Below are 20504 nucleotides of genomic sequence, written 5' to 3'. Positions count from 1 at the left end.
ATTTTCTTTAGCCATCCGGAGTTCCTGTCTTCGTCCCAGTGCCGGTAAAGACCAAGGTGGAAGAATTTCCAGTGTTGCTGAAAACCGGACGAGACTTTGGCTGAGAAACAGACGAGACTTCGGATCAAGCTAGCTGCCTGCAGAACTTACTTGGACTGTGATTTAAGCTAGCTGCCTGCAGAACTTACCTGGACTGTGATTTACCTGGACTGTGAGTTAATCTATTGAGACACTGCTTTACCTGGACTGAGACGACAAACTGTAATCTACAACAAATTGTAACTCGGTATCTTTGCTAAGGGTGTCATTGCTAATATAATTTTTCCAAGGGCTTCTTGCATGGAGCCATCAAGTGGCTTGGTATTGTGGCATTTTGTATCCTCCCTTTCTGTTTGTAGCAGGTTATTTATGGTGTTTCTGTAAAAACCACTATGGTCATTATTTAAATTAAACAAAAGGGGGAAATGTTAGAGTCTGTAAACAAGTCAAAATAACACCTGGCATTTTGCCAGGGGAATGTTAAAGTTCGTAAACAAGTCTGGATGGTGCCTGGCAAAATGTCAGAGGGAGTGGTTTGAGAAGTAACAAAACCGAGCCATTAGGTGTAGAGATTCCTGATTGGTTGACTGATGTATCTAGTTTATGCTAATTAGATAAGCTGTGTGGAATGTATAAATACTGCTCCTGTCCTGCAATAAACGGCTTCCACTCTTGCTGTATCAACGTACACAAGTTATTCGTCACCCCCCCCCAGTTATTTTGCTGCAGCCGGACTGCGGCAAATGCCCTTGAAGAGGCCTTTGGCGTTTGGCCTCTCTCCACCAGAGACAACAGCACTGTGGCTGTGGCGGTCAGTGACGGCTCGCCGTGGTCCTTCACCAGCACCACCAGTCGCTGGCGTGGCGCATCCGACTCGTCCAGAGCGCGCGGTGCTGACCTCACCTGTATACAGCCCCACGCAGAACGGGCTGCGGGAACCGTCCGCCGCCACTTGCAGCTCGTAGGTCAACCACACATTGTAGCCAGAGTCTGCATCCACCGCGCGTACCTTAGCCACAACGTGGCCTGCACCCACAGACCATGGCACCAGCTCACTCGCCACTCCCCCTGTCCCACCCACCCCAGGTGTCAGCAGTTTGGGAGCATTGTCATTCTCATCCAGCAGGAACACCTGCAGAGTCACGTTGCTGCCCAGGGGTGGCACACCAGCGTCGCGCGCGCTCACCTGAAACTGCAGCAGCTCAAGCTCCTCATGGTCCAGAGGTTGCAGTGCATATACCTTGCCGCTCTCTGCGTGCACTGACACGTAGCTCGACAGCGCACGTTCGCCCACCCGACGCTCCACCAGAGAGTAGGACACCAATGCGTTCTCCTGTGCATCTGCATCCTGTGCCGACACTGTGAAGATGTGGCAGCCTGGCGGGTTGTTCTCCTTCACAAACACCGTGTACTCGGGCTGCGCGAACACTGGTGCATTGTCGTTCACGTCTGCCACCTCCACGGACACGCTGGCTGTGGCCCACAGCGAAGGGGAGCCCCGGTCCCTGGCAATCACCACCAGCTTATAATCAGCTATGGTCTCTCGGTCCAGGGCGCTGTCCAGCACCAAGGAATAGTAATTCTTGAAAGTAGACAGCAATTTAAAGGGACTATGGGCCATTAGCGTGCAGGTCACCTGCCCATTGGTACCAGAGTCCCGATCTGACACTGTGATGAAGGCGATGACGGTGCCCAGTGGAGCATTTTCTTGGATAGGAAGCGAGAGTGATGTTATTGAGACTTCTGGTGTGTTATCATTGATATCCACAAGTTTTACTGAAATTTTACAGTGTCCTGACATTGATGGGGTTCCTTTGTCAGATGCAATGACATGAATATCATAGAATTTTGTTTCTTCATAATCTAATTTCCCCTTAGTTCTGACTTCCCCTGAGCTGTTATCTATTTTGAACTTTGTCTGTACACTGGAAGATATATCACTACTGAGTGAATACACAATCTCACCATTTGATCCTTCATCTGCATCAGAAGCATTTAATTTAACCACCAAAGTTCCATTTGTAGTGTTCTCTAACAATTGCACTTTGTAAACTGATTGAGCAAAAGTCGGTTCGTTGTCGTTCACATCTAAAACCGTAATAAGTATTTGAACAGTGCCGGTGAGTTCAGGTTTCCCCCCATCCGTAGCTTCCAGTAACAAATTAATCTCAGCAGTTTCCTCTCTGTCCAGAGATTTTCTCAACACAAGAAACAAGGATTGGCTTAATTCATCATTCGTCTGGATGTCTAGAAAGAAAAACTCACTAGAGCTGAGTTTGTAGGAGATAAGAGCATTTACTCCAATGTCTGCATCAGATGCTCCCTCTAAAGGAAACCTTGAGTCAAGCAGCCTAGATTCAGGAAACCGGATAGTCTTAACTGTTATTGAAAATACCGGCGGGTTGTCATTAATGTCCTTCACCTCCACTTCCACATGAAAAACCTGCAACGGTCTGTCCACGATCACCTCCAGGTGGATGCCACACTCTGCGCTCTGCCCGCACAGCTCCTCCCGGTCGATCCGAGAATTCACAAACAAGACGCCATTCTGCTGATTTACCTCCAGAAGGTCCCCGCGGTCCTTGGACGCCACCCGAAACAGACGAGGCACCAGTTCTGCCAGCTCCAGTCCCAAATCCTGGGCGATGCGGCCCACGAAAGTGCCGTGCTTTGCCTCCTCGGAGACCGAGTAGTGGAGCTGGCCGCTCCCCACCTCCCAGGCTGCCAATAGCAGAAGGGAGAGCAGAGGACACTGCCAGACCTCTCGACCCCTTCGCAGAGAGGACACCATTACTAATCCTCAGTGAGTTGGTCAAATTAAAGGATCATGTTCTGCAAATTTTTAAATATTCTAATCTCTGATCAAGTCCTGCTGCTTCTGTTAATGTTCCGTTTATCTGGAGTAACAAAGGGGCTCTAGGTATTTTTCTTCTTAGAGAATACTCTGTGGTAGACAGCGACATCATGTGGCTGAAACATAGTTTCTACTTTTACCATTGTAACAACGTTTAAGTGTTGTAGTTCAGTAGTTAAATATATTCACATTGTTGTGAATTTTTCATCTTGTAAAACTGAAACTCTGTATCCAATTAGAAAACTCCTATTTTCCACTACCCCACCATGGTAACCACCATACTACTCAGTTTCTATAAGTTTGTCTACATTAGATATTTCCTATAAGTGAAATCAAACAGTATTTGCTTTGGGGGACTGGCTTATTTGACTTACATAATGTCTTGAAAGTTCATCCATGTGTAGCCTTTTAAAGCTAAATGATATTCCATTGTGTGTATGTACTATATTTTGTATATTCACTCAACCATTCTTGGGCATTTAGATTACTTACACCTCTTGACTATTGTACATTGTGCTGCTGCAAACCCAGGTGTGCAAAACTCTCTTGAATATCTTGCTTTCAATTCTTTTAGGCATACTACCATTTTTAACTGTTTCTTCAAAGGAAGCACATATGTATCAAAGGGTATTTTACTCAATTGTATACTGCTGTTTTGTGGTTTAATTTTTATTTTTGAATTGTTTACAGATGTTTGAACATTAATAATTTATTTGTTTCTCATTTGAATTATTAATTTAGGGATACTTCTTTTTCTGTTACATTTGAATTTTATGCAAGAACAATACAATTAATCTTTTTAATGTTAATTATTTGAAACTATCTTTTAGTAATTCTTAGCTGGTCCCTTCACATGGAAAAATGTGAAAACAATAAAATAACATGGAGATGAAAACAAAATGAATCAAGAGTTGTGACAATGTTCAAAATCCATAATAAAGGGTGATTTTCCTAGAGGAAAGCAAAAAAAATTAAAGAAAAACTAGCTTTTCCTGGTGCTGGAACCCTATTTTAACTTTTTCCTAGAATCCAGTATCTTAAAGTACTTAACTCTGTCTATGGAAGTGAACATTTATATTAATCATACTCTCACAAAGAATCCTACATAAACTGACTTAAGGAAAAAAGTAAAGCATCATTTAATGGCTTATATATAAAACAGATCATTTTTTACTGGTTTTAAGTCACTAGTTTCAAGTCACCAATATGTGGTAATTTGTTACAGCAACCCAAGGAAACTAATACAATACACACTAGTGAAACTGTACTCTTTGCACCTACCAAAACAAACCAAGTTCCATAATATTTATGAGCCTGAGCATTCACTCTTGATAAACCTTCAAACCGATCTTTCACAAAAGTACTACAAAGACCCAGAAGAAAAAAGAAGGGAAAATGGATAATGAGCAAGAAAAAAGAAGGTATTCCTATGCCATTTTAAATTTCACTTTGCTATTTTCTTCTACATTTTATACATAAGAAAAAGAAATCATAAAAAAAGAAATCATAATGAAAACTTTTTCCATAAAAGCCATTATGTAATCTGCCTAATGGTCAGCTGCATTGATTAAAATGTCAATAATAATGTTCTATCACTTGTATTACCTGTTGTTAATTATTAAATGTATTAAAATGTATCCTTTTCACAGTAATTTAATGGCAGAAACACAAATTAATATATTGTTGTGCATTCAATGTTTCATTTTTTAGTCTCAAATAAATTCTTAAATTTTATTTCATGCTCCTGCAAAGTTATCTGTAGTTATAGAAGACTCCTATGACAGCTTTTCTCCATATGTTGGCTTAGCATCCCAGGTTTCTTATGGCATCTCAATATCAATGTCAACCTGTGCTTCTGTAATTGCTTCAACAGGAAAAAAATAGGAGAAGAGAGTCTTGCACTGGCCATTACATAACTGTTTGAAAGAGACATGTACTTGCATTTCATTGGCCAAAGAAAATCACACAACCATACTACATTAAGGCAATAGAGAAGTGAAATCTTCCAGTGTTCTCAGTAGGAGGAGAACAGGAACCACAAGGATCAAAATTGTAATGGTTTGCACCCCATGTATGTATGATATGTCAATATACACCCTACTGTCATGTATACCTAAAAACAACAAATAAAAAAAAGAAGGAAGAGCACAGAAATATTGATAGTGGCTACCAAAGTAAACAACTATTTCTCATTCTCGCCTATTTGTATATTTTACTGAATAGCAGTCTCAGATGCCTCGGCTGATACTTCACTTTTCTAATTATTTATTATTATATTAGAATATAGAACTGCAATTCTAATGTTCAGAATGATAATTTTTAAGAGAAGGAGCATACACAAATAAAATCTTCTCAAGTTTTCTGCCTTTTATTTCAGGAAGTGTAAAAAATATTTTTCTAAAAATTAAGTTGCATTGGGGGGCTGAGGCTATGGCTCAGCAGTAGAGCACTTGCCTAGCATGTGAGAGGCGCTGGGTTCGATCCTCAGCACCAAATAAAAATAAATAAATAAAATAAACGTATAAAAAAAATCACATCAATCTTTAAAAAAAATAAGTTGCATTGGTATCAGCATACCAAGGTGGCTTGAAAATAAATTACCATTCTTAAAATCATAATCATGAAACCAAAACTAATTTTTGAAGTCAAATAATCTCAAATTAAAAATTCATATTTTATCAAGATTTTACTGAAATCAGTGATATTTTGTTCCCATTGGCTCATTTGAAAGTTGTAGACTCCACAGAAAGATGATAATAATACAGTGTTTCCCAATATGCACAGCACAATCACCCTTGCCGAGTTTTTTTCAGATAGACAATAAGCAGTGCCCTTGATACTAAAGATTAACCAAAATTAATTATATTATATAACAATGATTATAATCTGCTAATAAGCTCTCAGTCTTCATAATATCAACTTTTAAGAATATGACCACTTTTAAATCATCAGTACATTTCCTAAATGATTGTCTAATTTAAATTGTAAACATATTGTGAAATAAGCACTAAAGAACAAATTTCCATAAATCTGTATTATTCTATGCTCTTCTTAATACTAAAATAGTAAATTGTAACAAATGAATCATAGGAAAGACCAGATGGAAAAGTAGGAAAATAAAGCAACTGATTCATCTTATGAAGAATAGGAGATGAATTAATATATTTTGTTTAGGAGTGACCCATGTCTTTTGATTTAATAGTGATTAATATTTGAGATTCACCTCCAAGTTAATGCCTTCAACCAACCCAGAAAACATTTAATCTTTACAACAATCATTATAATACAGAAGGAATTATCTGTTCTTAGATCTATAATGTACTAATCTAAAACTTTGTTTTTGAGGGTGGTTCCAATGCATTTGTGTGAAGGTATATAATGAATGCCATTAGGCCGTTAAAAGGCTACTGGTATTATCAAAAGATGCTCAGTTCCATTAATAATCTTATGGTTAATCTCTCATTTAAGTGCTGTGAGATAATTGCTTTTTCAAACTATATAAATTCTTTAATGAGTTGTGAAACTGTAGTTTTAAATGTCAACAACTAGCCCCAGTTTTTCTGGTGTAATGAAAAAAATATATCTTTATTCTTTACATACCACGTATGATTTTCATTTTGGCCTCAAACCATAGTTCATTCTATCCCTCTTAATCATTCAATCAATTTAATTGCCCCTTTCATGGCATTTTCCAACTAGTTGATATTTTCTGCTGTATTTTAGCAAGGATAATTACACACCACTTTCTCTTTCTAGTGCTGGTGACTGAACCCATGGTCTCCTGAATGCTAAGCAAGCTCTACCACTGAGCTACACCCCTAGCCCTACACACAGTTTTCTGAGCAATATTTTATTAAAAGAAAATGTCTTAGTCTGCCTTTTTTCCTAAAGAAGCTTACTTAAAATGCTCAGACTTATTGCTTATCTTTTAAAGTCACAAATAGAATGAGATCCTTTTCTATGGACACCTTGGTTTGACAAAGAAAACTGCAAAGCAATATTACATCAAATCCAAGATGTTTTATAGCCCAATTGTTATTTTAAATAGGTTGGAATATTGTCCCCTTGAAGCCAGGGACCTTGCTACCTTATTTCACCATTGCTGCATCTCTAGGATTCTATAATGGGGCTTAGTTTGTGCTAGCTTTCAATATGTGGTTGTTGAATCAATAATAATTAAATATTGAATGTCCATAGAGTTAATCCAAAGCCTGGTCATTAATACTGTTAACAAACGTAGTTAGGGGGACATAGCATGAGTTGGGAAGAAATTTTATTTTGTGATTTCCAACTCTATCTTTTCCAATTTGATAATCCTGAAAAATTTATCTCATATATAGAATAAATGGGATGTTTTCTTGACATCAGGACCCTAAATTATTATTATTTTTTGCTGATGATTAACAAAAGACTAGGTATGATAGTTAGTATTTGGAAAGATAAAGAAACATGCTTTCATTTTAATTCTTACAATTCTCTAAGCAATGGGTCTGTACCAGCTCAAATTTGTGAAAGTTTAACTAGCAAATTATATTAATTTCTCTTAGAATATTTTCATAAGGAAACTTATATGGGACATTTTTGTATGTTTCTTTGAACATTTGGTAAACAAAGATATTTTTATTTGGTACTCATGTAACCATAATTAAACATAGAAAACAAAACATAACATTTTGCTTGGGGCTCAAAGACTAGTAAATTCAATGAAGTCTATATCCAATATATATCAAGTGATTTTGCAAAACTGCTATAAAACATACTGTCCATTACAGTGCACAAATATATTGATCAACATAATGATCAATAATCAAATCTTCCTTGATTGTATAGCAGGAAGAAAATATTTTTCCCTTCTGAAAAATGAGTATAGAGTACTTTTTTAATTATTTTTTTTTATATTTCTGTATTCACTTCTGCTGAGAGCCACGGCCAAGTCTGTATGGCCCCTGGCATTTTGCCAACAGTATTGATTGACAGGCAAGGCATTACTATCCGCCTCTGCGGCAACTTTTGAGTTCTCTCACTATTTTGGAGTTCTCATGGGGATTTCCGGGGATTCCCCGAGAGTTCCCATTGGTTGGGGAAGTGCAGGAGGAGGGATTTCCGGGAGGGATATTTCCGGCTGGGGGTTCCTGGAGAAGCCTCGTGGCGTTTGGGAGGATTCCCCAGGAGCTGTGTGAAGTGTTTTCCTGCAGTTTAAAAATAAAGTTTGTTCCTGCTTCAGTGGCTCGTGATTTGTGCCCAGCCAGACTGCCGCACACTTCCAGGAAGATGGTGTAAAAATTTGCACTCTGTCTCTGCTTGATTTTTGAAAAATCACTCACTCCTCTGTCTTGATCTTTATACATTGACTTTTAGCAGAATTATTAAAATTTGCTTTTGCAAATTTCTTCCTTTGTAAGCTACCTTACATGTTTTATAAAAGGCAATGGAATGTATTAGAGCAAACAAGTTTTTGTGTATCATCGGGAAATTTAAAGAAAATCTAGTAAGTATGCTGAATACGGTTCTGCTGAGCCTCAGCACTTCAACTATAAAGCTTCACCTTGCAAAATCATTGGAACAATTAAATGAGGTAAAAATTAAGGGTTTAGAACATTAGCAAGTAAATGGGAGGTGTGCTGTGTTTCCTAACTGGATCTTTTAAATAACAAATTCATGTAATATTAAGCCTTCTAGACACAGGGAAGTCAAGATTAATGGCAACAAGAAATTGCTCATAGTGACAATGAAGTGATTGTAAATTTTTAGTTGCAAATTTAAAGTATCACCTAATAAATATATTTTAAATTTCATGGGCTTAAAAGTATTCTGTTTATTGCCCACTTTGAAATTTAGCAACATGAAGAGATGGCAGATGGTTTCTATAATTGGCCTGCAATTAACTGTAAAGAGTTTTGACATTTCACTAGGGGACATAAGACAATAAGTAAATTTGAAAATATCACTGTATACGACCCCATTGACATACTGTTAAATATCACAAACACTACTTAGTGTTGGAGTATTTTTAAAAGTATGCCACCATTTAAATCAATGTATATGATAGTTTGCCCCTAGAGCTTTTGTTTCCTGGTTCTATTCAACACATATCTACATTTAATAGAGCATCTACATTAAATGGTAAGGTTTGTTTCAATGTCAATGAACACCGTGAACATATTTTTAAAGTGACATTTGAAAAGCTCATTAGATAAGTTAGATCTAATTAAAAAAAATTTAAGGCAAAGCTTAAAAGTTTGACTTACATTACCGGAAAGATCTGAATTTGCTTCTGGATGTTCATTTCTGTTTGATGTGTTCAAACCTGGGGACAGACTGGGGCTGAACGCCATGAGGTCAGTCTTGGGCGGGCCCTCTCCAGAGCACACTCTTTGTTGTCTCTGCTGGGAGTAAGACCAGCTCCCCACTGCGCTAGAGCACACCAGTGTAGGCTTCCCAGGCACACACACATCCTCCGTGGGTGCTGCAGAGCACCTAAATGCAGTATACAGCAGCAGCGTGAGAACCAATAGGCTGGATACTGCACAGATGGCTATGATCAGGTACACATTCACATCCACCAGGGTCACTCCAGGGCCAGCAGTAGTGACCGATGCCCGTGATGAGGCCTTTGGAGCCTGGCCACTCTCTACCAGGGATAAGAGCACTGTGGCTGTGGCAGTCAGTGCCGGCTCACCATGGTCTTTCACCAGAACCAGTAGGCGCTGGCGCGGAGAATCTGCCTCATCCAGGGCACGCGTTGTGCTGATCTCGCCAGTATATAGACCCACGCGGAACGGGCTGCGCTCACTACCTGCCACCAGTTGCAGCTCATAAGAAAGCCACGCATTATAGCCAGAGTCAGCATCCACCGCGCGCACCTTGGTCACTACATGACCAGCGCCCACTGACCAATGCACCAGTTCATTCACAGTGCCTCCGGCGCCACCCACCCCAGGTGCCAGGAGTGTTGGCATGTTGTCGTTCTCATCCAGCACGAACACCTGCAGCGTCACGTTGCTGCCCAGGGGCGGCACACCAGCGTCGTGCGCGCTCACCTGAAACTGCAGCAGCTCAAGCTCCTCATGGTCCAGGGGCTGCAGCGCATATACCTTGCCGCTCTCCGCGTGCACTGACACGTAGCTCGACAGTGCACGCTCACCCACCCGCCGCTCTACCAGAGAGTAGGATACTAGCGCGTTCTCCTGAGCATCCGCGTCCCTTGCGGACACCGTGAAGATATGGCAGCCTGGGGGGTTGTTCTCCTTCACAAACACTGTGTATTCGGGCTGCGGGAACACTGGCGCATTGTCATTCACGTCTGCCACCTCCACTGACACGCTGGAGGTGGCCCACAGTGAAGGTGAGCCCCCATCCCTGGCGGTCACCACCAGTTTATAGTCAGATATGGTCTCACGGTCCAGGGCTCCGTTCAGTACCAAAGAATAGTAATTCTTGAAAGTGGACACTAGCTTGAAGGGGACATGGGGTGTGAGGGAGCAAGTCACCTGTCCGTTGGCACCTGAGTCACGATCTGACACACTAATCAGAGCAATGGCCGTGTTAAGTGGAGCATCCTCTCGGATGGGCAAAGATAGTGAAGTGATTGCCAGTTCTGGGGCATTATCATTTACATCCAGCACTTTCACCAAAACTTTGCAGTGATTTGACATGGAAGGACTTCCTTTATCAACTGCCTTTACCTGGATTTCATAGTATTTTGTCTCTTCATAATCCAGATTACCAATTACTCTAATTTCTCCTAAAATAGAATCAATTTTGAATTTTTCTTGAATGTTAGGAGAAACATCACTGCCAAAAGAAAAGACAACTTCCCCATTTACACCTTCATCAGCGTCAGATACATTTAATGTGGTCACTGATGTTCCATTTGCTGTTGTTTCTAATAAATGGACTCTGTATATAGTTTGCTCAAACAGTGGGGCATTATCATTAACGTCGAGCACAGTGATCAGCAGCTGAACTGTACCTTCCAGTTCTGGTTTACCCCCGTCAGTGGCAGTCAATAATAAATGAAGTTCTGGTGTTTCTTCTCTGTCCAAAGATTTCCTCAATTCAAGTGAAAGAGATTTGCTCAGTTCATCACTTGCCTGTATGTCCAAGGAGAAGTAATCACTGTGGCTGAGGGTATAAGTTAGAAGAGCGTTGGCACCAATGTCTGCATCATCAGCGCCCTCTATCGGAAAGCGAGAATCCAACTGTCTATTTTCAGGAATAAATATCCTTTGTTCTTTGCTTCTGAAAACCGGTGGATTATCATTAATATCTTTCACCTCCACCTCCACATGGAAAACCTGCAGCGGTCTGTCCACGATCACCTCCAGGTGGATGCTACACTCCGCGCTCCGCCCGCACAGCTCCTCGCGGTCGATCCGAGAATTCACAAACAAAATGCCATTCTGCAGATTTACCTCCAGAAGATCCCCGCGGCCCTTGGACGCCACCCGAAACAGGCGCGGCACTAGCTCCTCCAGCTCCAGCCCCAGGTCCTGGGCGATGCGGCCCACGAAGGTGCCGTGTTTTGCCTCTTCAGGGACCGAGTAATGGAGCTGACTGCTCGGGGTCTCCCAGACCGAGAGAAGCAAGAGAAGCAGTAGCAAGTATCCCAGGCCTCCTCGCCTGAAAAACAGCATTGCAAAAACACTACCGCTTTCCTTCTGTTCTCACCTTACTAAACAATCTTACTTTTTTATTTCATATTTTCAATCATGTATCTCCTTATCGTTTTTGTCTTCTCTCCGATGCTGACAAAATGAAGCTTCCTCCTTTAAAAGCTTTTAGTGATGGGTACCTTATTTCTATCGACTAGACTTTGTGGTATACAGCGACATCATGTGGCTAATGTGAATTTTCCATCCATTCATTGATTTTTTTCAAAGTACAGTCTCTATATTCATTTGAGATTTACGCAATAAGATTATTTTCAATTTAAGTCCTTTAAAGATCCAGGAAAGGGGCTGGGGTTGTAGCTCAGTGGTAGAGCACTTGTTTAGCATGTGTGGGACCTTGGGTTCAATCCTCCAAACCACATAAAAATAAATAAAGGTGTTGCAACCATCTACAACTAAAAAAAAAAAAATTTTTTTTTTAAGATTTAGGACATTTTCTAATTTCCTTTGAAATTAGTTCAGTATTTTCCTTTAGTTATTTTCACAAACATATTACGATTGAATTTGAGAACATTTGGGATATGCTTTGCCACTCATTACATCATTGTATTTAAAATGATTTAGCAGCTCACATAGTTTTATTATTAAATAAGTAAATGTATACCGAAGTTTTAAAACAATGCACTTTGACCACTAAAGTTCACTTTATTCTAGAAACACAGCTTATTTATTTAAGTGATAAATTTATACTTATATGTATTTATAAATATATGGTTTTCAAGACTTACATATGACACTTTTAGAAAGATTTCTGAAATACATTTAAAATTTCCTCAGTGTTGAAAAAAAGTCATCATTTTTTGATACTTTAAATGCTTTAATGAAGATATTTAGGGATATCCCCTATTGCTTGTTATATAACATAATGACCTAAGTTTTGAACTTCTAACTTTGACTTCAAAAAGTCATTATTCCAAATTGAATTAATATCAATTGGATCTTTATTCTAACATCAAAATTTTAGTCATAGCTAAATCAAACATTATCAAACATTATCACATTTCAACAAAAATAATAAGAATATTGAATTGCTATCCGGTACACAAACTGAAAAATCTCATAACAGTTCACAATCAAAATGAAAAATGTAAATCTAGTGCAATGATTAAGTTTTCAGAAGAAATAATCTGAGAATAACCTATTAATAAACCTCTTTTTACCTTCAGTGCAATTCATAATCAGAATCTCACAATTACATCAAAATTTGACTAAAAAATGTGGTCAGAATAAACTCACTAGTTATTTTTTTAAAAGAATAAACTTTGGCCAGTCAAGGTGGCATATGCCTATAATCCCAGCTTCTCAAACAGCTGAGGCAAGTAGATTCAGGTTTGAAGCCAATTTGAGCAACATAGCAGTCTTAGGTCCATCACACTTAGTCACTACTCTGTTTCCCCAAGTCTGGCCAACCTAGTCAGAGGAAACATGCCCTGCAGGTGACCTGAACAGTAATCCCTCCCTTTGTTCTTTCCACCAATGTTAGAATTTCTGGCATATTGATGGTTTAATGCACTTTAATGGAAATTGATAACAGACTATGAGGGCAGTTGTGTCCCACCTGCTCGCCAAACCTACCCCCTGTCCTTGGAAGTCCACATTATAGCTATACCACTGGAGGAACAGAGGCTGCATATTTATGTGTGCAACAAACATCTGCTTGTTGTCAGTCTCATCAGGGAGCAAGATAAGCATGGCCTTGATTCTGAAGACTTCACCCATAAAATGCATAAATATTTCAAAAGTAATTACAGAACACAACACATTTTAAAAATAGGATAAAGAGACTTCTTCTCATTTAGATGGAGGAAGAGCTTTCTTGAGGAAAAGTTTTATGATCCAATACCCCTACTCTAATAAGGTTGAGTGGTGGTCTTGAATTCTTTCCTTTAATTCTCTCAAGAGTCCCAGGAGGTGGGTAACACTGATGATTCTTATTTTGCAAATGAGGAAATTGAGGCATACAAAGTTTAAAGGAATTCTGGAAAATGTAGAAGTGGTGGTTGGTAGTGTCTGGATTTAAAATGGACTGTTTGCATTGTGTCAACTGTTGTGCTCCAAGGCAAGAAGATCCCGGGGCCTTTGAGAAATGAGCTATAAGAGGAGGTAAGGCACTTACCAGAGTTTGTCATTCCAGAGCAACAAGAAGCCATCAGCAATTTTGTGGCAGAGGACCCATGAACCATTCTTTAAGGGTGCTTTAATTACTGGGTGGGGAGTGGAGTAGGGGATAGCAAAGGAGTCGAGGTTGCGGCAATAGTCCAGGCCAGAAATGTTCCAGGACTCTGGGCTGATGGTGATAAGAGTGAGAGATAAGTGGTCCTATTTGGTTTAGGAAACAGGGTTCGCTTTGGGTCTTGATGAGAAGGGTAGAAGGGATTTCTCGAAGGAAGAAGAGTAGCCCTGAGATAAGATGCAGGAATATCATCAGACGTCACAAAGGATAAAAGAATCTAGCTCTGGACACAGAAGCCAGAAGACTGGAAAAAGACATGGGGCGTGAAAGGAAGCCAGAGCTGAGACATTCTTGCCACGCTCTTTATCCACTACCTAGCAACGCTGGTGGGCGCTAGGACCTCAAGACTGCCTTCGGTCTTGGAATCGCAGGCCTGGAATACTTACTAGCTACTCCGGAGGAGTCTAGGCGCAGAAGTCTGGATTTTGTCAGGTCACGTGGACACTCCGGGCGCCCTGGTCACGTGATAAGAGACGTGGATAATCGGCTGCCCAGTGCTGAGAGAGCAGTAGCGTCCACCTGCGTCCTGAGCTCTGCACTCAATGGCACCCCAGGTGGGCCAGGGAGTGGAATATTAAAGAATATTAACATGAATAAGGATTATTTAATCCATTATGTCTTCATCGTAGGAAATCAAAATCTTTGTTTAAAGTATGAAAGAAAAAAAATGGGGCTTTAAAAAAATTAGGTTGTGGGCTGGGGCTCCGCGGTAGCGCACTTGCCTGGCACGTGTGAGGCACTGGGTTGGGTTCTCAGCACCACATATGAATAAATAAAGTAAATAAATAAAGGTCTAATCAACAACTAAAAAAATTTTAAAGAAATATCAGTTTGTGTGTTTCAATAGTAGTTCGATGAAAAACACCTTACTACAAAATGTATGGCAATATAAGATACATAAATACCCTTATTCCGAAAATGAAGGAAGTTTAGAATTTGGAAACTTCCTAAAATTTTTTTTGTTGTTGTTTGGTTGATTTTTGCACTGCTGGGGATTGAACCCAGGGCCACCATTCTGTCACTGGGCCACATCCTCAGGCCTGTTTTTAAATTTTTAAATTTTCTTTAAATTTTTGAAACGGGATGACAAAGTTGAACAGGCAATCCTCCCGATCAGCCTCCTACGTAGTTGGGATTATAGGCGTTTGCCGCTGCTCCTTGCCAGTATCAATAAAATTAGCATTGTACCCAAAGGCTCACCATACCAATCTAGGGGGTTTTGATCATGAAATTTGGGACTTTTGAGCTGATAAAACCTAGATGAGATTTGGAGGGCTCGTACTAACGTTATAATGCGGGATTTTTCACAACATGGGGATAAGGTAAATATTTTGTTTAAAGGATGGGTATAAATCACTGGGGATTAGGATGGAGTATGGTAGGTGAATAATATGTGTTGCAGCAACAATAGTAAACTAACACCTTTGCCCTGTTGGATTGTTAACTATAACTCTGTTTTACTCTTTCAGTGATAGCTGTCAGGTTTACAATATGCATCTCCAAAAACTATATATATCAGGTGACATCAAATATAAGAACCTCAAAACAGCATCCTTCCCTTCCTTCCTGCTAGTATTTTTGTGTTATTGTTTCATTACATCTTGCCTCTAAATGTTATAAATCTCATAGCTATCATATTTTTTGCTGTAAATGTTTGGTTATTGCTTGGGAATTGGTTGGGGGGCATTTTACTGGATATTAAATCCAGAGCTTCATGCATATTAGGCAAGAGATCTGCCACTGAGTTACACACCCAGTCCCTTTTTAAAATTTTATTTTGAGCAGGGACTTGATAAGATGCCCATCTGGCCTCAAACTTGCAGTTCTTCTGCCTCAGTCTCCCAACTAGCTGGGATCACAGGCATGTGCCACAGCACCCTGGCTAAAGAATTCTTTTTAATAAAAAATACATTTTGTTTGTCTACATATATTTTCTGTGCTATTTAATTCTTTACATAGACCCATGCTTTCATCTAGTATCATTTTTTTCTTCTGTCTGAATAGTTCTTATAGTGAAGAACTGCTGGTGCTAAATTCACACAGTGTTTGTTTTACTAAAAATGTTTTTGTTTTCATTTTTACGTTTTTAAATATATATTTTTTCCTTGATGACAATTCTTGATTAACAATTTCTTTTAATTTGTTCAGAATTTTAAATAAATTGCTCCATTGTTCTGTTGCTCATGGATTTCAGACAGTAAGTTGTGGTCATTTTTTGTTTTAAAAAAGTGCAGAATGCATAGTAGACATCAGCTAAGTGCAGGTATAATATTCTGGTTTGAGTATTGGCCCTGAAGCCAAAATGCCTGGGTTTATTCTGGCACTGTCAGTTATTACCTGTATGACCATGGGAAAAATACTTAAGCTTTCTATGCCTCAGTTTCTTCCCCCATAAAATGAAGATAAGAGTAGCTCTCCCATATAGGGTTGTTCTAAGTGCTGAATTAATGTATGTATAGTATTTAAAGAAAGCACACAATAAAAATGATTACTGCTTAATGACAAAAAATAGATTTAGACAACACTGTCAACATTTGAGTGCTCAAAGTATTTTAATGTATGGGCTGGTGTTGTAGTTCAGTGGTAGAACCCTTGCTTAGCATGCACAAGGCCCTGGGTTCAATCCTCAGTGTGGACAAAAAAAATAATGAAGTGCAAGAGTTATGTTGCTAGCCATTCATATATTCCAAAGGAAAGCAATAAGTTGATTCCTTTCAGTGAATACAAGAAAGTTCTTGATGTTATAAAAAATTTGTATACTGAGGTTGTAAGATCTAAGAATAGTAAAAGAGAGAAATGGACTACATTCACATGACTTTTATTACAGTATATTGTTACAATTTTATCTTATTATTCGTTTTTGTTAATCTCTTACTGTGCCTAACTTAAATTTAAACTTAAACATAGCTGTGTATGTATTAGAAAAAAATACATATAGGGTCCTGTACTGTCTAGGATTTCAAGAATGAACTGGGGGTTTGGGAACATACCCGCATGGACAACTGAATAAGATGAGGACAACTGAATAGATGCCAGAGAATTAGAGTTCTATGAAAAAGATTTCTGCAACTTTCATTAACCTAATTTCCTATTTATTTGTTTTAAGTATATTCGCCATTGCAATAGAAAGCCTCAGCAATGAACTAGAAAGTCTCAGCAAAGAAACAGATGATTAAAAAACTAAATGCAAATTTTATAATAGAAACAATACAATAACCAAAATGAAATCTCAGTAGAAAAATGGAATAGTAAAAGAAAAGAAAATGAGTAAGCTAAAATATAGAAAGGGCTGGGGCTGTGGCTCAAGTGGTAGCGCGCTCGCCTGTCATGCGTGCGGCCCGGGTTCGATCCTCAGCACCACATACAAACAAAGATGTTGTGTCCGCCGAGAACTAAAAAAATAAATAAATATTTAAAAAAAAATAAAATAAAATAAAATATAGAAAAATAGAAACGACCCAATCTGAACAATAGAGAGGAAATTAATTAAAAGAAGATTAAATGAACAGAACCTCATGGACTATAATGAAAGATCTAGTCATTATTGTCATGGAAGGAGAGAAGAAAGAGGAAGAGGATGATAGAGTACTCAGGAATGAGAAACATATTCTCCACATTTGGTAAACAACTTAGGAAGGTGAGTAAACTCCAAAGACGATAAACGTAAAGAAGACACATGATAAGCAAACTTCTGAAAATAAAACACAAAGAAAAAATCTTGAGAACAGCAGTAGAGAGGACACCTTACCTACCCATAGGAAGAACAATTCTAGTTAAGTGAATTTCCCATGAGAAAGTATGAAAGCCAGAAAGAAGTGTCACAATATTTTAAAAGTAATAAGTGAAAATCACTGTCAAGTCAGAATCCTAGACTCAGTATGAGTAACAGATGAAGGGTAAATAGAAAATTTTCATATGAAGGAAAATCAAGACAATTTGTCACCAGCAGACCTACCTTAAAAGAATCACTAAAAAAAGAATCACTCCCTAAAGAGAAGAGAAATGATAAAAGATCTTGGGAGATAGAGAAGGAAGAAAGAACACAGTAAGCAGAAATGTAGGTAAGTAAAATAATATTTTCTCTTCTTCAGATTTAAAAATTATTTAGTAGTTGAAGCAAAAAATTACAAACACTGTTGCCTGTGATTTTAAATGAAAAGTAGAGAAAGCATTTACAAAAATTATAAAAACTAAAGGGTTGGGCTAGGGATGTGGCTCAAGCGGTAACTCGCTGGCCTGGCATGCGTGGGGCGCTGGGTTCAATCCTCAGCACCACGTAAAATGAAGATGTTGTGTCCACCGAAAACTGAAAAATAAATATTAAAAAATTCTCTCTCTCTCTCTCTCTCTCTCTCTCTCTCTCTCTCTCTCAAAAAAAAAACTAAAGGGTAGAAGAGTAAAGAAGTTATATATTCTAAATTTTATTTTAACTGGTAAAATGAGAAAATAGACTAAAAGAAGATAAAATGAACAGAACCTCATGGACTATAACAAAAGTTTATAGTCACCAGTAGACTGATGTGTACATAATGTAATATCTACAGCAACCAATAAAAAGCTATGCAAAGAGGTAACACAAAAAATACTGTCAGTAAATAAAAATGGGATTCTAATATATGTTCAAGAAACCTACATAAAGGCAGGAAAAAGAAAACAGAAATGAAATAATAAAAAGAACAAAGAAAACAAAAGAAAAATAAAATAACATACTTAAGCCAATATGTGTCAGTAATTACATGAAATGTGAATAATGTAAAATATACCAAATAATGATTGAGAAAGTAAATATGACCAAGTTATCTGCTATATATAAGAATCTCACTTGAAATTAACAATATAAGAAAGTTGAAATAAAAAGATACATCACACAACTATTGAAGAAAAGCAGGAGTATCTATCACATAAGAGTTTGGAGCAAAGAAAATTACTAAAGATGGGGGAAATTATAAATGATAATAAATCACTCCAAGAAGATGTAGCTATCCTAAATGCATATTGTTAAACAACAGAGATGGAAAATATATGAGGCAAACATGATAGAACTGAAAGGAGAAATAAACAAATCCATAATTAAAATTGAATATTTCAACACTCCTCTCTCAACAACTGATAGAACAACTAAGAGAAAATCAACAAGGATAGAGAAAAACTCAGCAACACCTTCATCCAATAGCAGCAAGTGGACATTTATAGAACCACACAACAACAACAACAAAAAAGTATACATTCTTTCAAGTGCCATGGAGTTGTTTCCAAAATATATCATACCCAAGATCATAAAACAAAACTTAATAAACTCAAAAAACTTGAAATCAGAGTGTATTCTGTGATCACATGGAATCAAATTAGAAACCACTAACTGAAAGATAAAAGAAAAATCTCTAAACACTTGAAAGCTAAAGAGCATACTTTTAAAATAATTCATGTATTAGGACTGCTCAAAAAAAAAAAAAGAGAGAGAGAGAGAGACATCTTTCAGTTGTGTTCACAGCTGCCTCGCCTAGCAGCCATTGCTCTCTAACGCCAGTCCCATCTCTAGATTGCCGAACTCCAGCCAAAGGAGAAGGGGGATAAGTGAAGAAGTCTTTCTACCATGGCTCATAAAAAGCAGACTGCCCACAAATCAACCAGAGGTAAAACACCCAGGAAACAACTGCTACAAAAGCCACTCACAGAGTATGCCCTCTACTGCAGGGGTGAAGAAACCTGATCTTTACAGGCCTGATACGGTGGCATTCCATGAAATTAGATGTTATCAGAAGTCCATTGAGCTTCTGATTTGCAAACTTACCTTCCAGTTGCTGGTGAAAGAGATTGCTCAGAACTTCAAAACAGGTCTGCAATTCTAGAGCACCACTATAGGTGCTTTGCAGGAGGCAAGTGAGGCCTATCTGGTTGGCCTTTTTGAAGACACCAACCTATGTGCTATCCATGCCAAACATGTAACAATTATGCCAAAAGACATCCAACTAGCACAATTCATACATGGAAAACATGCTTAAAAATTCACTATGATGGGAAAACATTTCATTCTCAAAAAAGGGGGTTTTCCTCTTTTTCCTGTTATTGGTAGTTCTGAACGTTAGATATTTTTTTCCATGGGGTCAAAAGTTACCTAAGTATATAATTGTGAGTGGAAAAGTAGGAGACAGAAATCAAGCATTGGCCGTTTTTTCCCTTTCATTTGTGTGTAAATTTTTAGTATAAATGCAAGTCAAAATGTTTCAGTGAACAAATTTCAGCAGTTCAACTTTATAATAATTATAAAACAACTGTTAAATTTTTCTGGAAAATGCCAGCATTTGGACTTTTTAAACAAGCAGATTTCTTATTGACAGCAACTAAATGTTGTTTGTAGCATTTTTATCATACAGTAGATTCCATCCATTCACTATATTTTTCTGAGTTGTCCTACATGCAAGTAGTCTTCTGTCTTCTGTGTTGTTCCTGTAAGTTTGCTATTAAAATACATTAAACTATTTTTAAAAAGAAAGAAAGAAAAGAAAAACATTGAACTGGTTATAGATTTTTTAAAACACAACATAGCAAAAACTGTGGAACAAAGCTAAATCATTGCAGAAAGGGAAATTTATAGTGCTGTCTCGGTCCATTTTCTGTTGCTATAACTGAATACAACAATCTGAGTAATTTATAGACAATAGAAGTTTGCTCATTTCATGGTACTAGAGGCTGAGAAGTTCAAGGG

The 20504-nt window shown here is 38.3% G+C and overlaps 2 protein-coding genes and 1 pseudogene across 2 annotated transcripts in view; 1 reads left to right on the top strand and 2 right to left on the bottom strand.

The window, feature by feature from the left end:
* Window positions 1-3524, bottom strand: part of LOC107135510 (protocadherin alpha-2-like) — a 7436-nt gene extending 3912 nt beyond the window's left edge. The window contains 2 exon segments of the mRNA XM_015477414.2: window positions 787-928; window positions 930-3524. Of these exon segments, the coding sequence (XP_015332900.1) occupies window positions 787-928; window positions 930-2830 (2043 nt within the window). The 5' untranslated portion in view covers window positions 2831-3524.
* Window positions 3525-9194: 5670 nt separating this feature from the next.
* LOC107151764 (protocadherin alpha-1-like) lies at window positions 9195-11744 on the bottom strand. Its single transcript, XM_015497190.2, is given in 2 exon segments — window positions 9195-9263; window positions 9265-11744. Coding segments are annotated over 2 exon segments (2334 nt in total). The 5' UTR covers window positions 11530-11744.
* A 7505-nt stretch (window positions 11745-19249) lies between these two features.
* Window positions 19250-19964, top strand: LOC107151664 (annotated as a pseudogene).
* The last annotated feature ends 540 nt before the right edge of the window (window positions 19965-20504 follow it).

Source organism: Marmota marmota, unplaced genomic scaffold, assembly GCF_001458135.2.
Source record: "Marmota marmota marmota unplaced genomic scaffold, marMar, whole genome shotgun sequence".
Classification (NCBI taxonomy): domain Eukaryota; kingdom Metazoa; phylum Chordata; class Mammalia; order Rodentia; family Sciuridae; genus Marmota; species Marmota marmota.
Note: the sequence above shows the minus strand (reverse complement) of the source record. Positions and strands in the feature narration are given on the sequence as shown.